This window comes from Acanthochromis polyacanthus, chromosome 10, assembly GCF_021347895.1.
Source record: "Acanthochromis polyacanthus isolate Apoly-LR-REF ecotype Palm Island chromosome 10, KAUST_Apoly_ChrSc, whole genome shotgun sequence".
Taxonomy (NCBI): domain Eukaryota; kingdom Metazoa; phylum Chordata; class Actinopteri; family Pomacentridae; genus Acanthochromis; species Acanthochromis polyacanthus.
The window spans coordinates 36311832-36335331 of record NC_067122.1 but is presented as its reverse complement, the minus strand read 5'-3'; the positions used below and the strand labels follow the sequence as shown (position 1 = coordinate 36335331).

The 23500-nt window shown below is 39.5% G+C and overlaps 1 protein-coding gene across 4 annotated transcripts in view; it reads left to right on the top strand.

Moving 5' to 3' along the window:
- zgc:66433 (uncharacterized protein LOC321250 homolog) overlaps nucleotides 1-23500 on the top strand; it is an 82152-nt gene that overhangs the window by 21565 nt on the left and 37087 nt on the right. For 2 of the 4 annotated variants that reach the window (XM_051954036.1, XM_022214005.2), the window contains exon 2: nucleotides 16973-17022. The exons of the other annotated variants lie outside the window; for them this stretch is intronic. In XM_051954036.1, coding sequence (XP_051809996.1) covers nucleotides 16973-17022 — 50 coding nt within the window. The remainder of the gene's footprint in view (nucleotides 1-16972; nucleotides 17023-23500) is intronic. 4 annotated transcript variants of the gene reach the window in all.

Genomic DNA, 23500 nt, shown 5'->3' with positions numbered 1-23500 from the left:
TAGGCTCTCATTTTAATTTCAGTGCATGTTTCTGTTCTTGCTGATGGAAGTCCTCAGTGATTTTAATGCTTTGAATTGGCTAAATATAGGACTCTGGGCTTGGCAGCTTGATTGGGACCACAGAGGCTCAGCATAATGAGTGCCTTTAGCTTTTTGACTTGAGTAAAGTATCTTTTTCTGTACCAGAGCTGGGTCGATGTGGTGTTGGTCACACTGATACCCCCTTCTACTTTCTTTGTCTTTGTCCTTTCAGTCTCATGACAGGACAACAATACAAGCTTTTATTAGCCCACTCAGCAGAGTTGACTTAGACAAACATTTTGCTTGTGTGTGTGACACACACAGAGAAAGTGAATTAGAAGAAGAGGAGATGAGCTGCTACACGGCAGATTAGAATAAAGAATCAGAAGTGTGTTGTTCTACACAGAAACCAAGACTGGATTCATTCACTTCTTACAAACTGGAAGGCTGAGGCTGCCTTTAAATTGAACTCATGAGGCTGTAATTTCTAGGGGAAGCAGAGTACCTTTGGCATTTACTGATGGAAGAGCACTTTAGCTAGGAAACTGAAAAACACTGGAGATTGGCCCGTGTATTTTTAAAAATTTGTTTACGGAGCAAAATACTTTTTGGAGAACAGGGAATTTTTCTGTTGCACAATATCACAAGTGGCCACTGGTTCATGTTCAGTCGACAGTTTGAGGGAGGATGTCATCCACCCTGTTAGCCTGCCATCTAAAATGACATACTGACTGTAAGTCTAGCTGGCACCACCATAACCAGCTCTGTTAATCCATGCTGCTGCTTTCTGTTAGCTAAAACTTTCAAGCAAAACGCAGTTGCCATCCTTTTCAGCCCTTTTATAAACAGCGTAGTTCAGCAGTCATAACTCGGAAAAGTAAGCTTGTCAAACTTTGGGGCTGTACTTTGACCGATAAAATTCAAGGCCTTTAGGCTTGGAACGAGCTGCATGGAAATGAGACGCTTGGAAATCCGCTAGAGAGACCGTGTGTGACGTCATACTCTATGCAGCGTCTGTTCCCAAACTGCAGGGGGCAGTGTATCACAAACACACGTCTGCTTCATCTACTCTAGTACTAAATGAGAGTAGAAGAAGTTTCCCCTTGCTTGCACCACTTACAACATGGCATTTTACCAAATAGTTGCATTTCAGCAGTTAGTTTTAATTTCACACCATGAATTGTTCATAACCCGGTTGTCACAGTGATCTCTATGTGATGAATTGTGTAAATGCCTGTATTTCTGAACTTCTGCTGCTAGGAGCGCCTGTTCTTCCACCAGCTTTATATGCGTCTCAGTCCATGTAGTTAGAAAACTTTGGAAGTGCACAACACAGAAACTCTCCGCTTGAGACGAACCGTGTGAAGTTGCTGCTAAAATGATGTCATTTGTCCACACGGACCTTGCAGATGCGGCAAGCATAAAAAAAGCTTCACGCACACTCGGTACTGATATTTTTCTAGACTGTTGTCTTCACCTTCTGTTTAAAAACATACTAACACAAGTATGATTTTACAAAATATTTGTGTGAACAAAGTATGCTGACGCAGATGTCTGCTTTAAGGACAAGTGAAATATTACACAGCATACAACATGCACCATGCATGCAATTTGTGTGGACCTGGGTAGCCTTTCTGAATGAAACACTCTGGTCTCTTTGTATTTCTGCAAATCAATCACAATCACCATAGATGGAGCGTCACCAAAAATTTTACAAAAGATGGATGGATTTTTAAAATTTGTTGTAAAATATCTGTATTAGTGTGGACAAGGCCCAAACAAACACTGGAAAGTGTTGTCTTTCATATAGTCTTTCCTCAATCAAGAAATGTATGTAGAAGTATGAAGAATTGATTTAAACTGTGTGTGTATCCGCTCTAATGTAAGCTGTAAATATTAGCATGGCTGGTTAAATAGCTTATCGCCTGGTTAAAATCACAAAGCTAATATTGTGTTCCTTCAAAGTCCAAGCTGAATAATGTCAGCTAGCAAAATCATTTTATCACAGTAGTAGGTCATGTAGTTTTGCCGTAGTGTGTGGATGTCACTATGTTGAACAAGACAACACTATCACATATGTTGTGTTCTTTGTTGGATTTACGCTCATACGCTCTTCATGTTTGCCAGATTTATTGGTTAGGTCTCTCTCACAGCATTTTTATTGTTAAAGTATAAACTTAGACTGTGTATAAAATATTATCGCAGCCTCCCAGGTCTGAAAGTAAAGCAAACTTGAAAGTGCCTCAAGCCTGCATTCTTTCTGAAAGCCAGCAGGAGGCGACTCCTCTGCTTGATAAAAGATGTCCAAACTGTAGAAGTCTATGAAAAATGACCCTACTTCTTAAATGATTTGTTATCACAGTAGAGATTTTCCTAATGAGTTTACATACTCAATTACTAGTTTAAAGATTTTTTTCATAAAACGTGGTGGCGATGTGGTCATAAAGCGGAGTTTGCTCAAGAGCTGAGCCAACTTGGTCACCATGTTGCAGTGTCAAACTCTATTAAGATTCATCACGGAACAGCGGAGTTATGTGATGATCAGCACACGTTTGTCTGTCAGTCTGTCTATTCGCAACATTACTCAAAAACTGGACTGATGGATTTGGATGAAATTTTCAGGAAAGGTCAGAAATGACACAAGGACCAAGTGATTAGATTTTGGCAGTGATGTGACTTATAGTCTGGATCCACAGATTTGTTAAAGATTTCTGTATCATTATGACAAGTGAACACTACGCCAACTGCCTGCTGATGTTCACATGATTGTGATCCTACTGCTAATCCGCTGCGGACTTGTCAGGACACAACGAACAATTGATTAAATTGTGGGGGTGTTTCCGAGTCTCATCCATTCCTGCCACTCACTACATATTTAGGTCACACGAGTCCGTATCCGTACGTAATGTGCACATGCATAACACATGCCTGTGCTCAGCGCAAGGTCATTTTGTTTGTGGGTGCATCTACATTAAATGGCCACATATTGCCATGATTTCTGCCACAAATTGTTTTTCAAGATTTCAGCCATCGGAAATGATACAACTGAGCAGCCTTGGCGGAGTACTGCACTCTGAGTGCTTTTCTTGTTGCATCTAGTTTCAGAAGATCAGCAGACTTAATTCAAAACTAGATGCTTCATAGCAATAGTACACATCCACCTTTTATATACAGTCTATGGTTACAAGCAAATCAAAATCCCAACAGTAAAGCATCATGAATTCATTGTGACTTCCAAACCCAGCCAGCTGAAGACAAACTTTCAGCCATCTCCCAGAGTTAATGATAGCCTAACCTCTCTAGTGGATGAAATCTGTTTGGGTCAACTTTCCTTTCACTTGATAAAATTGGCGGTTGCTGGCTCATAATGTGAAGCCTCTGGTTTGAATCAGGAACCCACTGTTCATGTAGAATTCTGAGTGGTAAACTGCATGTGCTGCACAAGAAGGAAAAGCTTGACAGGCGAACGACAGTGCCTGAGCAAAATAAAAGCTTAACTGGCTACAACATAATTAATGATGAATTTTCATTATTAGCGTTTTATTCTTGATTTAATTTTTGCATCTTTTTTTCTTCTCAGCTCACCAGTAGTGTAGAAGTCCACATCGTAAATATTAACCCTGAGGACAAGTGTGTTGTCACTTTCTCACCGGGCCTGCCTGTGTTTTTCTGCTCCAAGAGTCATTATGTAACCACAGTATTTGGAGTTTGTACTGTAGGAATGGTGATGCAGCCGTAAATGAATGTGGACTGTGCCGAGTGACTGATGGAAGTGTTTGGTCAGTTTCTGTCTCGAGTCCATGTAAGGCTTGTTGCTAAGAGCTCAGCCCCCCTTTAAACAGGAGGGGAAGGAGAGAATGTGGCAAAGGAGGAAGAAGAAGACGAAGAGCTGGAAGACGAGAGGAACCCCCAAACCTAAAAGAATAGTTTGTCAGTTGCCACAAAACCTCAGGGGTGAAAAACATTCTAGAACTATTTGGACAGTACCATAATTTTAAATCTGGACCTTACTTAGAGTTTCAGCTTGATTCAACATTGTGCAAGAGTTCATTCAGTTTAAATGTATAGGAAGGATCAGAGAGAGGGGGAAAAAAAATACAAATATACTAGATAGTCTTGAGGTTTCTGCAGCTGAGGAGGATTTGAGGAATGGCAAGATATGATTTCAGCAAATTCTTAAGTTTGAGTTTTCCATGAAACTACTCAAGCTTTTACCCTCATAAGAACCCTATCATAGCGTCACCCACCACCATGTTCTTTCATATTAATACAGTCAGATGGGTTTGACTAAGAAGCCAAACTCTATTTCCTCTTATCTGAGACTCTGCATTGCTTTACAACCGGTAATCTCTGGTTTTGTTTCAGGCAAACTGTAGCTGCGTGCAAACACTCCAGCGGTGTGGTGTTTCTCATTTTCATCCCCTTCCTTTAATTGCAGGTTTAACTTGGCACATACTGAGCTCAAAATCAAACCACATTTTGTTCTTCACCACTGTTTAAAGGAGGATTTTTCAACCACCAAGTCTCTAAGTCAAATATAAACCGAAAGCTTGATATTTTGTTGGTGCTGATGCGCTGTGATATGAACAAGCAGGGATGTGCGGCATCATATTGTATGTTAAAGGTCATGAAAGGGCACGTTGTAATGCCTGATGGGATTAAATAGTGACTGCTCGATTGCTTAATGCAATGTTAGGAATTTCAAGGTTCATGTTTCAGGGCAAAGTAAGCTGGATATTTTCTCTGTTGTCGGGTTTCCCATTTACAAAATGCATGCAGCACTGGTCATTGCATTTTCAGGACTGTTTACCACATCTTTGTTTTAACCCGTCAGCTTCAGATTTCCATTAAGAAACAGCAGCTTGTATTGATGATAATGCCGCAGACTGTGGCTGTCTTGATACCAGAATTACTAAAAAAGAATATTTTTGTCAGACTGAACGGTAAGGACGGGAGCCTACAAATGTTGTGAGCAAGTTATGAACCATAACTAAGAGGACAGCCACAACTGAACTCAGTGGATGTGGAATATAAAGCTATATTTACATTTTGAAGAACACAGCACATTTGACCCACACTTGAGTTCAGAAGGTAGCGCCCTGAAGCTGTTTGCAATCTGCAATGCAAGCAACAGAAGGAGAATAAGCAGTTAAGAGCCATGACTTGTTAGCCGAAGCATGCAAATTTAGCCGTTGTAACCTTTGTTAGAGCAGTGCTGCTAGAACTGATGCAACTGTTCACAAAGATTAGTTAGTAACATATTGGGACATGAGCATTTTGACGACAAGTTTTTAAAATCCCTCTTTAGCTGTCGATTTAACCCCTAAAAACTCATCCCTGTGTATCATAGTTACATATTTCAAAGTTTTTTCACATGAAAAATAATCCAATTAATGTCTTCAAATAACTTTTAAATGTGCAGATCTGTGAAGCCCCTGCCTCTCCCCTACTCAGTGTAGCTCGAGCACACCAGCTCACCTCCGACCCTGCTCAAAAAGTAAATTATTGTATGCTATATCCACAACTTGCAGCATTGTAGTATTTCAGTCTTATATGTTGGAGACAGAAGTTGATTCTGAAGCAGAATAATAACACAGACAACTCCACAAGTTGAAAGGATTGGTTCTTTAGATTTGTTTCTCTGCGGTGAAGTTATGTGACGATCGGCGTACGTTTGTCTGTCTGTCTTTCTGTCTGTTAGCAACATTACTCAAAAATGGAAATATGGATTTGAATGAAATTTTTAGGGAAGGTCAGAAATGACACAAAGGCCACCTGATTAGAGTTTCGCAATGATGCGGCTTATAGTCTGGATCTATGGATTTGTTAAAGATTTCTGTTTTGTGAGAAAGTGGCACGGCGTCACTGTAACCATGACAACAAGTGAATAGTACATTAGCTGCCTGACATTTTTAATATGAAATTGAAAAAACGTAAACTCTGCAGAAACTAAGCTTGAATTCTGAATCTCTGTCTTTGAACTGCTGAGATAAATTTTCCTCCATTCTTTCCAAAACCTCTGCAACACTGTTTGGCTTTTGGTTGTCTGTAATTGTCTGTGATCATCCAATGGAAACACAACTTGTGGCTTTTGTTTTTTTTCTCCCACATGTCGGCACAGATTTTTTTGCTGCACCTGCGTCTGCAACCGCAACAATTCTGCATGTTGTTTTTGTCCACTGTCTCTAGAACCTACAGCATCTGTTGTATCTTTGCTAAACCATGGAAAAGCAACTACCATCATCTTTTCAGAACGTTTTCATCAACTTTGTGCCGAAGTATTGATTCTTGTCATTAAATATCAACCATCACCTCAGGCTAAAAACTAAGGAAGTTACCAGTCGTTTAAACGATGAGTAACCTCTGAAATGTGCACTGTTTTTTTTTTTAAATAAATGACTTTAAACTTCTTTAAACTGAACCCAACAGAAACTCAATCACTACTTGGTTCTCAAAAATTCTTATGTCAGTCCGATTTGTTTGCTTTACATTTCAGCAGAAAGTCACAGTCTGCAGCGTTCATGAGTGAAATTTAAGGATTAATTTCCTTTTCGGTCACTGTCTCCTGCTGACCGTGCAGCCGTGGAATGACTGCATGGGTCAGGAGGAAATGCCGCGGTTCTGAAGGCCATGTTCCCAGTTTGGTATGCACAGCTGGACGGGAGACAGAGGAACAGACAAAGAACAAGAACTGAGGGATGGTGAGATAATGAGAAAGGAGGTAAAAAAGAATGAGGAGAGGAGGAGGATAAAGAAATGCTGGTGTGGAGCTCTTATCTGACCACATTCTTTATATATTTCTCATATCCTTTTAAGGCCCGTTGACTCAAATCGAGCTCCTTCAAGTAATGGAGATGAGTTTGACAACAACAAACCTCACGTAAAAGCTTTTTAACGTCTGGGACGGGAGCGGCAGTAGAAGGAAAAGATGTTTATCCTGAGAGGACACTGCCTTTTTATGTGCTGTTCCCCATTAATGCTTTATTAAATAACATGGAGAGAAACATGTGACAAGATGGCAGATATGTTTGCTCTGCTCAACAAATGCGTCCGTAGAAATTCACGTATTTATAAGATGAAGAAGAAAACTGATTTCACTCTGGTTTCTCTAGAACCTGCAGACACTGAGCTTATTTTATTCCTAAAGATTGGACTGTGAGGTCTCTGCAAAAACAGTTGAACTCTGTAAACCACAAACAGACAAAACACAACATGTAAACTGCACTTTAGAGATGCTATTTTTTTTACACATTGCTAGGATAACAGTTTCCATCTGTCTTTGTGCTAAGCTAAGCTAACCAGCTGCCTCCTAACAGACGTGACAGTGGTGTTGATCTTCTCATCTCAGCACGACTGCAGTGGTGAAAAGTAACTAAGTACATTTACTCAAGTACTGTGCTCATTTTTTGCTACTTTACTTGAGTATTTCCATTTCTGCTACTTCGTGCTTCCACTTCACGGCATGTACGAGGGAAATATTTTTACTTTCTTCTCCACTACATTCACCTGACAGCTTCTGTTACTTCTAAGATGAATATTCTACTTAGCAGATAAGACAAGATTAAAGGTTAAATCAGTTTCCAACCTCTTTGGTTTCTTATAAACAGTGGTGTGTCGTCAGGCTCACATTTCAAATGTCTATGAGGAGTTAATAAGCTCCTTTAAATAGTGATTTGTCCCTCTAACCTTCTCAAATGGTTTAATTTCAAAGATTAGAGTAAAACTGAAAACAGATTTGTGTACCAGAACTTTTTTTTTTCTTTCCTTTTCCGTGAATCATGTGTGGAACCCTCCCGTTTGTTAAACCTGCAGCAGCTACAACAGTAACCTGCTGCTGACACACTGATGCTTCACTAATAATAGTCCAATGATATCTGATATACACACGTGGACAAAATTGTTGGTACCCCTCAGTTAAAGAAGGAAAAACCCACAATTCTCACTGAAATCACTTGAAACTCACAAAAGTAACAATAAATAAAAATTTATTGAAAATGAAATAATCAAAAACAGCCATTACTTTTGAATTGTTGATTAACATAATTATTTAAAAAAACAAACTAATGAAACAGGCCTGGACAAAAATGATGGTACCTCTATAAAAGGTAAAGGCTATAAGACCATCTCTAAACAGCTTGAAGTTCCTGTGACAACAGTGACTCATATTATTCAGAAGTTCAAGACCCACGGGACAGTAGCCAACCTCCCTGGACGTGGCCGCAAGAGGAAAATTGATGACAAATTGAAGAGACGGATCGTTGGAATTGTATCCAAAGAGCCCAGAGCAACCTCCAAAGAAATTAAAGGTGAACTCCAAGGCCAAGGTACATCAGTGTCAGATCGCACCATTCGTCGTTGTTTGAGCCAAAGTGGACTTCATGGGAGACGACCAAGGAGGACACCACTGCTGAAAAAAACTCATAAAAAAGCCAGACTGGAATTTGCAAAAATGCATGTTGACAAGCCACAAAGCTTCTGGGAGAATGTCCTTTGGACAGATGAGACCAAACTGGAGCTTTTTGGTAAGGCACATCAACTCTATGTTCATAGACTCAAAAACCAAGCATACGAAGAAAAGAACACTGTCCCTACGGTGAAACATGGAGGAGGCTCAGTAATGTTTTGGGGCTGCTTTGCTGCATCTGGCACAGGGTGTCTTGAAAGTGTGCAAGGTACGATGAAATCTGAAGACTATCAAGGCATTCTGGAGAGAAATGTGCTGCCTCGTGTCAGAAAGCTTGGTCTCAGTCGCAGGTCATGGGTCTTCCAACAGGACAACGATCCAAAACACACAGCCAAAAACACCCAAGAATGGCTGAGAGAAAAGCGTTGGACTATTCTAAAGTGGCCTTCTATGAGCCCAGATCTGAATCCCATTGAACATATGTGGAAGGAGCTGAAACATGCCATTTGGAGAAGACACCCATCAAACCTGAGACAACTGGAGCTGTTTGCTCATGAGGAGTGGGCCAAAATACCTGTTGACAGCTGCAGAACGCTCATTGACAAATACAGAAATCGTTTAATTGCAGTGATTGCCTCAAAAGGTTGTGCAACAAAATATTAAGTTATGGGTACCATCATTTTTGTCCAGCCCTATTTCATTAGTTTGTTTTTTTTAAATAATTATGTTAATCAACAATTCAAAAGTGATGGCTGATTTTGATTATTTAATTTTCAATAAATTTTTATTTATTGTTACTTTTGTGAGTTTCAAGTGATTTCAGTGAGAATTGTGGGTTTTTCCTTCTTTAACTGAGGGGTACCAACAATTTTGTCCACATGTGTAATAACATGACGAAACCAGAACTTTTACTTTAGTACTTTGACTGTTTTTGCTGCTAAACCTTATGTAGTTTGACAAAATTTTTCCTACATTACTTTTGACTTTAATGGGGCATTTTTGTGTTGCCACATTGATGCTTTTGCTTGAGTGAAGGACATGAGTACTTTTTAGGTCTGTTTCACAAGCTGATATTCTTTTTAAGTCAAAATTGTTGACTTGGTTGGTCTTTGTGAGTAACCAAAATATTCCGATTATTATATCATAGACTTTGGTTTTACTCAATTTTTCATTAAATAGAGAGGCCTAATGTGAATCTGATATAAGCAGAAATTATGTTTTTTTTTGTTTGTTTTTATCTCCTCCAGTGCTTTTCTTATCATGTAAAGATAAAAAAGATAGGCAGCATTCTCTTCCAATAGTGTTATTCACTTGTTGGTTCATCATTTTTTGCTAAGATATATGCTGGCATTTTGCAATTAGATCTGCTTGGTTGATGGCTAGCCTAGAAAATACGGCATTCTGTTATGCAATGTATACACAGCAAAGCACAACACGCCATTTTGACTGCTTAGTTGAATGTATATCAGCTGTATTTCATCCACATTTAGTCTCCTGATATGAATCTTGGTTATTCAGTAACTTGTTTTTCATGAAATTCACTCCAGCAACTCCACAGTTTAGAAAAAGAAAAAGCTTCACTCCATCTCTGATTTGACCTGATAATTGCACTTCATTTAAAGTAAAAGAGACCGGCTAATGAAGGAGTTCTCAATAGGACTTTTTGAAAGTGGATGCCATCGGTATGCAAATCCCAGTATGATTCAGTGGATGTGCACAGTAGAGAGGAAAAATGAAGGATAAAGAGAGACAATCAGAGACGGTAAATGAGATTCAGCCAAGGTCATCTGCCTGGTTTGAGTCTGAAATATCAGGATTCTCTGTAATACATGCATTTTTCTCCACAACTCCACAGAATCTGAGGTTGTTTTAAATATAATGGCATAATCCACTTCAGACTGCATTTGGTACATACGTTGTCTTGTGTGTATACTTTAAAACTGACATGCATGGAGCTAATGTCTGTATACACAACATTCTGCAGCTGCATCCACACAGAGAGATTCGTCTCAGTCAGCCAAGTTGATCATTTCAGCTGCCTGGAAAAATCCTTCTCCTCCCTCCCCATTCAGTCCTGATTCATTTCTCTTTCTCTCTGTGGAAATTGAAGGCTTTCGGCTTGTCATAGACCCACTAACATCATGTTACGGTGGCCAACTTCCTCCGCTCAGCCTCTCATCTCCTCTTAAGACCGACTTTGTGTCTCAAATACAGTATGAGAGGAGGTTTCTTTAGTTCTTTGCTAGCCAGGCACCTAAAAATAGCTCTATTTAAGTTTTCCAACATGGATTCCACACACAGGGATAGTTGATAGCGATCCTCGCTATGGAAATTAGAGGCTGCAAGTCCAAGGTCAGAGAGTCCAGATCAGTCAATCCCACATGAGGAAATACCCAAAAAAAACCATCTTCACATTCAACATGTCGATCAGGGAGTTGTTTCTGTAACACTCTGCAGACTTTTTATGTTATTTAACCCCCTTGATCCCTAAAGGCATGTTTGTTTTCAAAAATTGCCAAAACTGCACCATTTATCAAAGCCAGGAACTATAATAACAGAAAGAATTGTCCAGTTTTCAACCTTACAACAGTCCTTGAACTACTCATCTGATGGCTAAGATGCCATTCCTTCAGAAAGCTCCACCAAATCTAAGGTCAGAGTCATGATATTTCTTCAAAAGCGCTTTATTCTGCATGTCTCATTTAAACATTTGCCAAAAATGAAACATTTGTTCTGATAAGAATCAAGCATCTCCATCAGGGAGTTAGAACTTTAACATTTTACAAACTTTTTTTCGTGTGTGTTCTCTAGCGTTAGGACCTTTAAAGCCTGCCAATCTCCAAAATTAAGCTATTTCTTAAAGCCAGAAACTGTTTTAACAAGAAGAACAGTCAGATTTTCAACAGTTCCTGAACTACTCATCTGTGGCATGTCATTCCTTCAATAGGTTTGATCAAATTAAAGGTCAAAATCATGATGCTTCTTCCAAAATCACTTTATTCTTCATATTTCTCTTAATTTGTTGTTTAATTTGTTTAAGAGTCAAACATTTCTATCAGGGAGTTAGAATGAACATTTGACAGACATTTTTTCTGTACTTTAACATTCTGGCCTTTAAAACCTGCCAGTTTTGTTGTTTTTCAAAAATATGAAAAATTAAATTTTATATTAGAGCCAGCAACTGTAATAACAGGAACAGCAGTCAGATTTTCAAGTCTGAGACAGCCCTTGAACGATTCATCTGCTACATGCCATTTCTTCAACAAGTTTAATTAAATTTAAGATCAAAATCGTCATACTTGGGCGCCCAGATAGTTCAGCTGATTGAGCAGGTGACCCATGAACAGGGGCTACAGTCCCCAATGCAGCGTCCTGGTTTGATTCCAGCTCACGGCCCTTTGCTGCTGGTCTTCCCCCATTCTTCCCCCTACTTTCCTGTCTGCTAACCTGTTGAATAAAAAAGCCAAAAAAATAACTTAAAGAAAAAAATTGGGATACTTTTTCAAACTTACTTTATTGTTTCTCGCATGTCTCGTTTAATTTGTTGCTTAATTAGTTCAAGAACCAAACATGTCGATTAGGGAGCCTTTACGGCCTTTTTTGAGTGTGTGTTCTTTAACTCTCTTACCTTTAGAACCTGCCACTTCTGTTTTATTTTTAAAAAAATCATCAAAACTACAGCATGTATGAGAGCTGGAAACAGTAATACCAGAAAGAACTGTCAGATTTTCAACTTTCAGACAGTCCTTGAATTAGTCATTTGCAATATGTTCTGTAAAAAAATGAATTAAAACTTTAAAAATTGCGAAAAACAAATCATTTGTTCTAACCAGATTCTGTAAAATAACAATAAAAAAAAATCTGCACTTCTCTACGTATTCATGAAGACATTAATGACTCAGCTGTGACCAACAGACGTGTGAAGAAAATTCACGGACTTTCCAGCTAAACTATAGTAGAAACAAATGAAAACCTATAGTAAAACATGTAAAGTTTGTAAAGTCACTATTTTTTCTCCTATTGATAACACCTGTGACCACTTTAAAAATGTAGAACATGTTGATTATGTAAAATGTTTGCAAAATGAATATGAAAATAATCAACTTTTACTGATTCGTGATATTAAACTGTTTATTTTCCTGCAGAAAAAAAAACATTTTTGAGTTTTCTTTCTTCTATCCATAGAGGATACAGTACATTAAATTGCAGTTAAAAATGAGTCCACAGACGATAAAAATGTGATGGGAGCAAAAAAATCCCTGGTATTCAGAAGGTTAAGGCTAGAATTTGTGCCTAAATGATTCATAGCAGCTTGTTTCTTCATTCAAACCCCTCACTGATGATCTGTGACTGAGCGGAAGGCATGTACGACAGAAAACAGAAATTTCATTCATAAACAGTTGAGCACTAACAGCCTTCACATGACTCGGGTTTTTACGCAGCTAAGGGGTTTTTCTGTCCGTTCGAGCCTAACGGAAAATCTCTACGGTGCTGTAATCATGTTATCTAAGAGAGAAGCCTTTACCAGATTCCTTGAGCTAGTCACATTGCAGTGATAGAAGCTGGGTTCCAGCCGTGTTTCACTTCAAATGGTAAAATATTTCCGCCACACGCTGTATTTCACTGAGCTCTTAGCTTGTGTTTGTGCTGCTCAGACACTGTAAGCTCTTCACTCCACGGACCTAATTGCTGCTGTAATGTAATCAGGTTGATATTAGCCGTGTTTAACTGCTGGTACACAACAATTAGGACCGGAGTCGAGTGGATTTGTTTCGTCCCGCTAGATTAGATTATTCCTCTACAGATAGACAAGAGCAGGCTGTGTGCAGCGATACCATGAACGGGTTTATTAACCGCATTAAAAGCTTAATTTCTGAGTCAAGAATCTGCACCAATGAGGGGGATCTCAGTCAAACATAATGTCATCTGCATGTGACAGTAGCCAGTTAGTCACCGGCATAAGCCTGTGGTGCAATGAGTCTGGTAACACTGGTTCCATTGAGGGATTAGAACTGAACCTGATTAGATTTGCTTTACGTCAGAAGGATAGAAACCCTGCGGACAAAGTCAAGTTTGACTCAGAGGAGCTGACTTCTTTAGCTGAATCTTGCAGCTTTTCCTCGAAGCTTTGAGTTGCTACCTGGACGCCGTTCGGTCCAGTCAGATCGGTGTCATCTGGATTTGGATGCTGGACGAGACTCAGCTGGCAGCAGATGGCACTGAAGAAGAAGAAGTGTGTCTGTGTGTGTGTTAACTTGTTTGTAAGCTTCATTTAAAGTCGTAGTCGAACATGGATGCGTTTATCTCCGCTGTGTGGTGTGTCGGTGTGCGTGTTGACTGTGTGTGGGTGTTAATGAGGTTATTTCTGCTGTCTAATAAAGCCAACCCCCCACTGGGCTGAATGCCGCTTCGTGCTAATCCATTGTTATGTAATGAGGCTGATGGACAGACTCTGTCATGCACACACACTCATGGACGTCTAAATAAAGCTGGTGATGTTTACGCTGCATGAAATAAGTTAATAAACTACTTCTCTGTGCAAATACACAATTATAACTATTATTTATTACACATAAATGATAATTATTTATCTGTAGCTATGTTTTTTTATTTTTGGAGTGCAACAAACATTTTAGTATTTTGCTTTAATCTGTTTCTATTTATTAGAACGTATTTTTTAACTCTGCCAAGGAAAGCGGTGGAGTCATGTGACGGTCTGTGTATGTTTGTCCGTCTGTTATTCCATCTGTGTGCAACAATACTCAAAAATAGACTAACAGATGTGGATGAAATTTTCAGGGAAGGTCAGAAATGACACAAGGACCAAGTGATTAGATTTTGGCAGTGATGCAGCTTATAGTCTGGATCCATGGATTTGTTAAAGATTTCTGTATCATTGCCAGATAGCGGCACAGTGTTACTGTAACCATGACAACAAGTGAACACTACGTCAGCTGCCTGCTGATGATCACATGATTGTGATCCTACTACAAATCCACCGCTGTGGACTTATCAGCACATATCCTTCAGATATGATACAAGGAACAATTGATTAAATTGTGGAGTTGTTTCTGAGTCCCTTCACTTCCCACCGCCTGCTACATATTTAGGTGACGTGATTTGGTATCCGTACAAATGGCACACATGCATAACACACACCTGTGCTCCGAGCAAGGTCATTTTGTTTGTGGGTACATCTATATTAAATGACCACATTCTATGTTGCTGTGATTTCTGATCCTCATTTTAAATTAAACTTCAAAAAAATGCTGCATTTCTGACAATAACATATTGGGGAATGAACAGCTTTGACAGAGAACTGCACTCTCTTAGTGCTTTTCTTGTAGTTTTTTTGTGCTGCTTAAATTTCTAAGGCTTTCAGTGGCAGCAGGTTTGATATAATCGATTTCCCTTCAGTGGTCAATAAAATATTTCTGATTTTGATCACCTGTGCCACCTGGATAAAAGCATTTAATGTACAAACAGACTAAAGAAAACAATGTTTACAGTGAGCAGACGAGTAAGGCGTTACGGGGGCTGCTGTGGTTTGAAATTATATAGCCTTCAGAGCTACAAAATGATGGATGTCAGAATATAGCAGTCTTTCATAGTAAACATGTAAAATCCAGTTTAACAGTGATGAGAACAGACTTGGTGCAGATTTATGAGGTTCTTCACGCCTTCTTTAATGTAGCTGTGCCATAAAATGTGTAATATTGGCTGGAGGAGGTTGTTATTCTGTCTCACTCATTTAAAGAATATGAGGAATGCCTCTTGGCTGTTTGTATGAATCAGGACGTTAATTCATCATTGGTGTTTTTCTGTAACTGTGGAACAATGTGGTGCTGATCTTATAGCAGCCGGATTGTTCATTGTGTTTAAACTTCACAACGAATAAAAGAAAATCATAGATAACAAATCATGATCAGCTGAGATAAACTCTGTTTATTTAACTCTTTTTTTGTGTTTATTTGTTGAGGCCTATTGTTTTTCAGGTGTGATTTATAGCAGATACAATACAAGGACTGAGCAATTTGTCAATTTTAAAGTGAAACCACAATTTGAAGCAACAAAATTAGTCAATCACAAAGACTACACGTTAGATTATACATTTTGCACTGTGTCTGACCCAAACTTTAAACCGTATTAAAACTGTCTGATGTTTTAAATCTGTTCACATGCAACTTATGTGAATAAATCCCTGAATGTGTCTCCTGCGTCTTCTATAGAATAAACTGGGCTGTATTGAGAACTAGCTGATGTGGGTTTTTCAACGTTTGATGCAAATATTTAGAGAAACAGGACCGCTGATGGCCAGTATATAGTGGAGATGTCACTGTGTTGTATTTATAGCTGATAAAATATATAAATGTAATAACAGTAACAATAGAGACACACATTTCTACGCAAATGTACATTTATTTAACATTTACCATCTTCAGTCTTATTTTCTGTGGATTATGTCTGTTCCTCTGCTGCTTCGTCTCTCTCTTGCTCTGTGAGAGTTCAGTTTTTCCTTTTTGTCATTTAGCAGTATGATAATGCTATTTGTAATAGAAGCAGCCTGTTCTCGGCATTGCTGGTGATGTTTTCTGATTTAAAAGTGGAGCCAGCACAGATCTTATTCATCCCCAAAGTAATCAGATGATGTGGGAGCCAGTGATCGGCAAGTTTTCTCAAAATCAGCCCATTAATCAATAAATCTGTCATTGTTCAGAGCCATTATGGACTCAGTGGACCCAGGATTATGTCCACGTTTAAAATGTACAAACTGGATTTGAATTTGTCCTCCTCAGTATTTGGTTTTACTAAATGCATCAACAGCTTTTTGACACAAATTGTCATAAAAGTTGGTGACAGCAGAGAGTTTATTAGTTGTACTGCATAAAACCTGCACTAAGCTCACATAACCACACAGACAAGCTGCACTGTGTGGAAAATTGTACTATTTTTACATCTTTTGATGATTAAATTAGTTTGAATGATTGCAAACTCTGAAATGGGTGTGCAAATATTTTAAAATGGATGGAAACATACTTGAAACGCTGATTATTTCTACTGAATTTGGTTGGAAAACATGAAAGTCTTTTCATAACTGTTAAGATCTACAAGATTTATTTTCCCTTCCCTGTTAAAAAGCCTCTCAGGCCTTTTGTTTGTTTGTTTCGGATGTTTCAGTGAGAACATAATTCCGCTAAACTCTCCTCACAGTCTTCGGTTGCAAACCTCGTCGCTGCTTTCCACTGAAAAAGCCCCTGTGTTTACTGTACGTCTGTTTTCCCTTTTGTCTCTCGTCTTCGTCTCAATATTCTTGTGTTTATCTAACTGACTATTCTTTCCTTTCATGCTGTTCTTTCCCACAACCCCTCGCTCTGACCTCTTCCCTCCCTCCGTCTTGTGTTTGTCCCTCCTCTCCTCTTCGCTCTTTATTTATGTGATCCTTGCTCATCCCCACTTCTGTAACTTTCCCCGTCTTCTCAAATCCACTTTCCTGCCTGTCTTCCTTCCTTCTTCTCATTCCTTGCTGCCTCCTCATCCTTCTTGTAGATGAAGCGGAGGATGTCGCCGTGGGGATCCGGCTTTGGAAGTGGGAGCAGGTCAGTCATTTTGACCCCTGACGCTTAGACCTCCAATCTGTCCACAATATATAACCGTTTCCTCACATTTTACACTGTTATATCAACTCTTCTACAGTTGGAGTTTCCCTAAAATGACAATTTACCTTCAACACAACAAGACATCATTTACTTTCTGGAAATACACTCATTTACTTTCCTGCACAGACAAAATGTTTAGGTTTCTGGCAAACAGTTGAGGTTGGCGTTTGGCAATGTTGTCACAAGTTTGCAGCAAAGTTATATTTTCATATGCAAATTAAATTTGTGGCAAACTTGCCGTGGACTTCCTGCTTACTTTGCTTTACTGAAAATCTTTAATGGAAAACTTCATCCATTAGCTAAAACCCACTTTATCCTCTGGAGCATTACAGGGAGGTTGATGCTAGAGGTACGGACCCGTACCCGTAGCATCTGTACTAGAGGTACGGACCCGTTAAGGTCACTGAAGAGCTGGCGATGGTTAACTACTATTTGCTGCACATTACAGGCAGTTTATATGAATGACTTTGACGGCGAACATTGTATAATGTAACTAAAAATACACCGTCTTCTCTCACACTTTACGTAAACAATGTAGTTTTTACGCTTTTAGACGCCGTGTCTAAATTGTTTGAAGTCCAGTTCCTATAGACCCTTTAATGACCCACGTCACGAATGACGTCACAGCTTTAGCTGGAGGCAAAAGAGGAAGCCCGCGGCCGTGACCGAAAGGCGAAAGACTGAGGGACAAGGCTCTATCAACTTTTCTAAAATGTCGTCCTGCTGTGTTTTTGGATGTCAGAATAGGAGGAATGACATTGGCGAACGCAAATTAAAGTTTTATAGGATTCCACCAAACACTCGTGCTCAGAGGGAACGAAGACAGTTGTGGTTAAATGCACTGAGGCAAAAAGACTGGACAGAGACGATCAGCTGCAGTCAATTCCAGCCATTTTCAGTACAAAAAATCGCTAATATTCTATTTGTAAATAAAAAATATTCAGTTCAATTCAATTCAGCTTTATTCCAGACACTGGGTCCAAATACACACACCATAAGAACAAGGCCACAACAAGACACAGAAAAAAATACAATCAAAAACAATAACCCATTAAATATGATGAGAAATACAGGGAATATTGGACGTGCATCGGGAGGTGCATTTCCTTGAAAACGACCGATTCGTGGATTATATACCGACTTCAAGACATGTTTTGGACAAAATAGTTTACTGGCTTGTGTTGTCTGGATGACCAAGGTTAGCTTATGGCCGTTTTTGTGGAATATTTTCATCTGTGTGTAATAATGAACCCGGAAATGTCAGTTGCGTTGTGTACGTTGAAGCCGTGTATAGAGAAAGGATGGATGGATATTCGTTGTTTGTCGGACAAATGTGTTTATATTACCCGCTGTGGTAATCACATCTGAAAGTGGTTTATACCGGCGGATTCATGAGAATCTAAGCTTTCCATCGGCGTATAGTGTTTGTATAATCGCGTTTGTAGCCTTCGGACATTCTTGAAATTCCTATGCAAATTAGTAGGTGTACCGCCGGCGGTACACTGAACTTTAACGGGTTAAAAATGCTCGAGTTTGCAGCGCAAACTCCCAGCGCAAACTAAATACTCCCAGTCCTGCTTGACTTCTCGCTCCGCTTTTGCCTCCAGCATAAGCCCCGCCCACAAAAAACGTCACAATGTTTGTAAACAAATAAAGGGTCTATTAATTAGTTTACTGCGTTCAGTGGTGGAAGTGGCTGACGAACTCCATTGCAAATGTTCCCATTTAATTTCGGACGCTAATTTACAAGATAAAATTAAGGATGTCGAATATGAAACAAACACTCGTGAATGGTGAGGAGCAGCTCTTTAATTCGGCATGAATTAAAAAAAAACACAAACTCGATTTACTGTGATATTGTGAGATTTGTTTGTGGTTATGTAACTTAGCCATTCAACAGAGTCCGCTAACATTAAAGCTGCTGTCCGGAGTTTGAATCGCAGCGTCTCCCAAAACACTGGTGGTCCCACCCTCCCTCCCTCTGATTTCGTCCCTTTATTTGAGCACGCGCGCAGCACCTGAGAGGAGTGCCCGGAGTGCTGCAGCATCTTGCCTGTTTTGCTGTTTTCCACTCTTCTACATTTAGTACATTTAGTAAATAATAAAGGAATTACGCTAGAATTCTGTATTGAGTCTAACTTGTCCTAATACCAAAATAACATGAATCTGCTAGGACTAACGAGTAAAGTTTCAATATGTGATTACACTCGTGTATCCCTCTCGATGACGTTGTTTATCAAACTTAGTGCATTTACGCGTGTATATGTGTTACATTGTTTATTTATTTCTATCTAGAGTTCAGAATTGCATGACTCCTCTGACGAAGAGTATGTCCCAGACGCCCCAACATCTTCCTCCAGAGGTCGGGCATCTAAACGAAGCCGTCAGGCGGGCTATGGAGGCCGTGGTCGGGGAGCGAGGCGAGCACCCCGAGCCAAGAAACGTCCTGCAGTCTCTTGGCCTGACAAGCCGTGGGATTGGTAACTTTTCTGGAAGTTGCTGATCCCTGATGCTCTCTCCTCCACAAGCAAAACAAATGTGCGCGCGGTTGCGTAGTGCGTAGCTCGCCCACCTCTGCATGGGCTTCCTTGCTGTGCGCGTAACCGTTGATTGACAGCATGACAAAGCTGAAGCTCGAACTTGATTGGTCGGCAGCGACCGGCGCTTTTTGGAATAACATGGGGGTCTATGAGAGGAAGGCGGAGCTCATGAATACATTTTCATATCGCGTTATACTAACTTTATATTATAGTATCGAACTAGACTAACACATTTAAGCTTTGTTAAAAAATGATACATAAATTGAAAACAAACGGAAACTCCGGACAGCAGCTTTAAAGTGACTGACGTGCAGTGTCTGTGTTGACAGACGTAGAAAATACGTCAGGGTTTTGTTTAGGTTGTTAATATGTAATAGTCTGTCACTACTTTTGAAGGTAAAAAAATACTTGTAGTTTGCTGGCTGTTAGTTCCGCCATTCATTCCGCAGATTCACCTCAAATCACGGAAGCGCCTTCATCAGCTTAGCCGGCTCATTAATATCTATGTCCGTCGGATTACCAGCCAATCACGAAGCTCGTTCATCAGCCGGCTCATTAATATTTATGTCAGGCTCATTAATATTCATGATAAGGGAAAGTGCCGTATCCGTAGGCCACAGGCTACGGGTACGGGTCCGTATCTGTAGACACTACCTTACAGGGATGCTGAACTCACACCAGACCAGTAGTGTGATACACTCATAGACTGTATAGACCCTCCAGTTCATTGCAGGACCCGCACAGATTCATAAAAACTGTGTGAACAACTAGCATAGGCACAGGAAGAACAGCTGAGAACCAGAAAGGTGCAACTACCAAGAAAAATAAACCTTTTCTAGTATAAAAACTTCCCAAAAACAAATTTTGCAGCAAACCACCCACATCTTTTCCACAAAATTAGTCAAAAGTTCACTGCAAGTTTGCCACAAACCTAAATTGAAAGTGAAAAAGTGACAAACAAGAAAAGCACTCAGAGATAAGTCCCAGTTGGTCCGCAGCAGTGGATTTGTTGTAGGATTGCAATCATGTGATCATCAGCAGGCAGTTGACATAATGTTCACTTGTTGTCATGGTTACAGTGACGCCGTGCCGCTATCTTTCATTGATAAAGAAATCTTTAACAAATCTGTGGATCCAGATTATAAGCTGCATCACTGCCAAAATCTAATCACTTGGTCCTTGTCATTTCTGACATTCCCTGAAAATTTCAACTACATCCATTTGCCCATTTTTGAGTAATATTGCCAACAGACAGACAAACCAAAGTACAAACATACGCCAATTGTCACATATCTCCATCACGTTCCTTGACAGACTAAATATGTCAGATTTGTGGCTACGCTGCCACAGCTTAAAGAGCCTTTCACTCCGCACGCATATGCACTGAGGAAAATAGTTTCTAAAACTACCAACGACAACTTTAACATCCTTTAAAGCAGGAAGCTTTCAGTTTGTTGCAAACTGTTCAACAGCCAAGATGTATTTGTCCCGTGCTAAGAAGCAAGCATTAGCCTTGTTAGTGCAGAGGCCAATGCTTGTGAAATGAATGTGTGAAATACGCTTAACTACAAATGTCAACCAGAAAACAATTCAAAAAATCAGTAAATTCCAGAGGTTTGCAAGACCTCTCCACTGAAAATTGCATTCCTACCTTGTGAACACATCCATGTTGTTTTTTTGATATGCTAACGACATAATGACCAGAATAAACAGCCAGTGCCATGACTGAGCATTTCTGCTGCAGTCCAAACTTTCCCTAACATGTGGAGAGTCAAGTCTTTGCCACGGAATGGCAGAGATATGTGACGATTGGCGACATTTGTCTGTCTGTTAGTCTGTCTGTTAGCAACATTACTCAAAAACAGATCAACAGATTTGGATGAATTTTTCAGGGAAGGTCAGAAATGACACAAGGACCAAGTGATTAGATTTTAGCAGTGATGCAGCTTATAGTCTGGATCCATGGATTTGTTAAGGATTCCTGTATCATTGCTGGATAGCGGCATGGTGTTACTGTAACTATGACAACAAGCGAACACTGCTGATGATCATATGATTGTGATTCTACTACAAATCGACCGGTGCAGACTTATCGGAACTTATCTGAAAGAAATGATCCAAGGAACAACTGATTAAATTGTGGGGGTGTTTCTGAGTCCCATCAATTCCTGCCCCCCCGCTACATATTTAGATCACGCGATTTGGTATCTGTACATAACATACACATGCATTGCACATGTCTGTGCTCAGCACAACGTCATTTTGCTTGTGGGTACATCTACATCAAATGGAAGCATTCTATGTTGCCGTGATTTCTGCCACAAATTTTTATCAAGATTTCAGCCGTTGGAAATGATACGACTGAGCAGCCTTGGTGGAGTACTGCTCTCTGAGTGCTTTTCTTCTTTATGAAATTGCAACTCTTTGGTTATTGCACTTGTCCACTGCAATTTCAATAATATTTCACTTAATTGTGCTTGCCCAAGTCAAACTGCAGCCCTCCACCATCAAACACCTCAATGTTTTAGATCAAGCACAGGTTTAATTTCTTTATTCCTAAATATGAGGCTAACATCAGCACTTCCCATCTCTCTCTGTGGCTCCTCATTGTTTCTGTTGGTTCATATCGTAGACGACCTGCTCTATGAACATCTGTGTTTGTCTCTGTCTGTATCTGTTTCCTGGAGATGTTATTAAGGCTCCTGAGTCGATGTGTTTGTGATGAACTCTTGGCTTTAGTGGCAGCAGACAGGAAATGGAAACACAACAGCACAGTGTATCATGTTTATGACCATGAGATGCAATATTTGAAATATTAAAACAATATAGATACCGTAGTTTGTGGTTTATTGGACAGGTGATATCAGCGACTTTCATAGATCAGCTCAGTTGTTTCTCTGCTGTACACAATAAAGGAAACTCTAGAAACGAATCGTGATGAAGATTTGTGACTTTAACGAGTTTAGACGCTGATAGTAGCTGATGGTTACGTAATGGTGAAACTGACGACAGACTCTCAGCGTGTCAACAAACCCTGTGGAATGTACCATCTGTTTCTATAATACACAACTCACTGTAAACACAGTTGACAAGAAGTTCTCCAGTCGCTTCCTTAATGGAGAGAAAGAGGCTGTTTGCACTGATGGCAAACATGGCAAACATGGACATCATGCTGAGCAGAATCAACAATTTCTGAATCTTATTAAAACATATAGTCTTTTTTACCATTTCACCCCAAAAATCACACATTGCAGTGTCTTCCTGGAGCTGGATGGAGCTGTCATCTCTTGCTAAAGCAGCTTATTGTATCTATATTACATTAGGAGTACTGTAAGAACTTCTCCTCTGCATTGGTTTGCAGCTAAGTCAACTGTGTCCGTAGTTTGACCTCTCTAATATGAGGAATAAAGTTAATTGCAATATTATTAGTAGATGTTAGTTATTTTACATGCACAATAATCAAATGCGCTCTGCAGAGTCTTTTTTTCAGTGCTATTGAAGGACAAAAGTATCTTTGAGCTATAACAATTTTCTTTTTCTTTTTTTTTTAACCATAAAATTATGGGCAGTCTTTTGTCCTCCTTCTGCCATGGGTGAACTATCACTACGTTTTAGTTGCTTGTCTTTTCCATTTAAGAGAAATTTGTCCACACCCTTGTTTTACAACATATTTCACAAAAAAGACTACAAATGCTTCAACAGGCATGCAGGTCAGCTGACATCCAGGAATAATCCAATAACAGACCCTGACATTCTGTCATTTCATCATTTTTGTGCTCTTTAAACTAAAGAAACTGTTATTTAAACTAATATAGGACATAGCAGATGCAGAAGCTTTAGTATACCGTGTGTGTGTTGATTTCCCAAACTTTATGTTG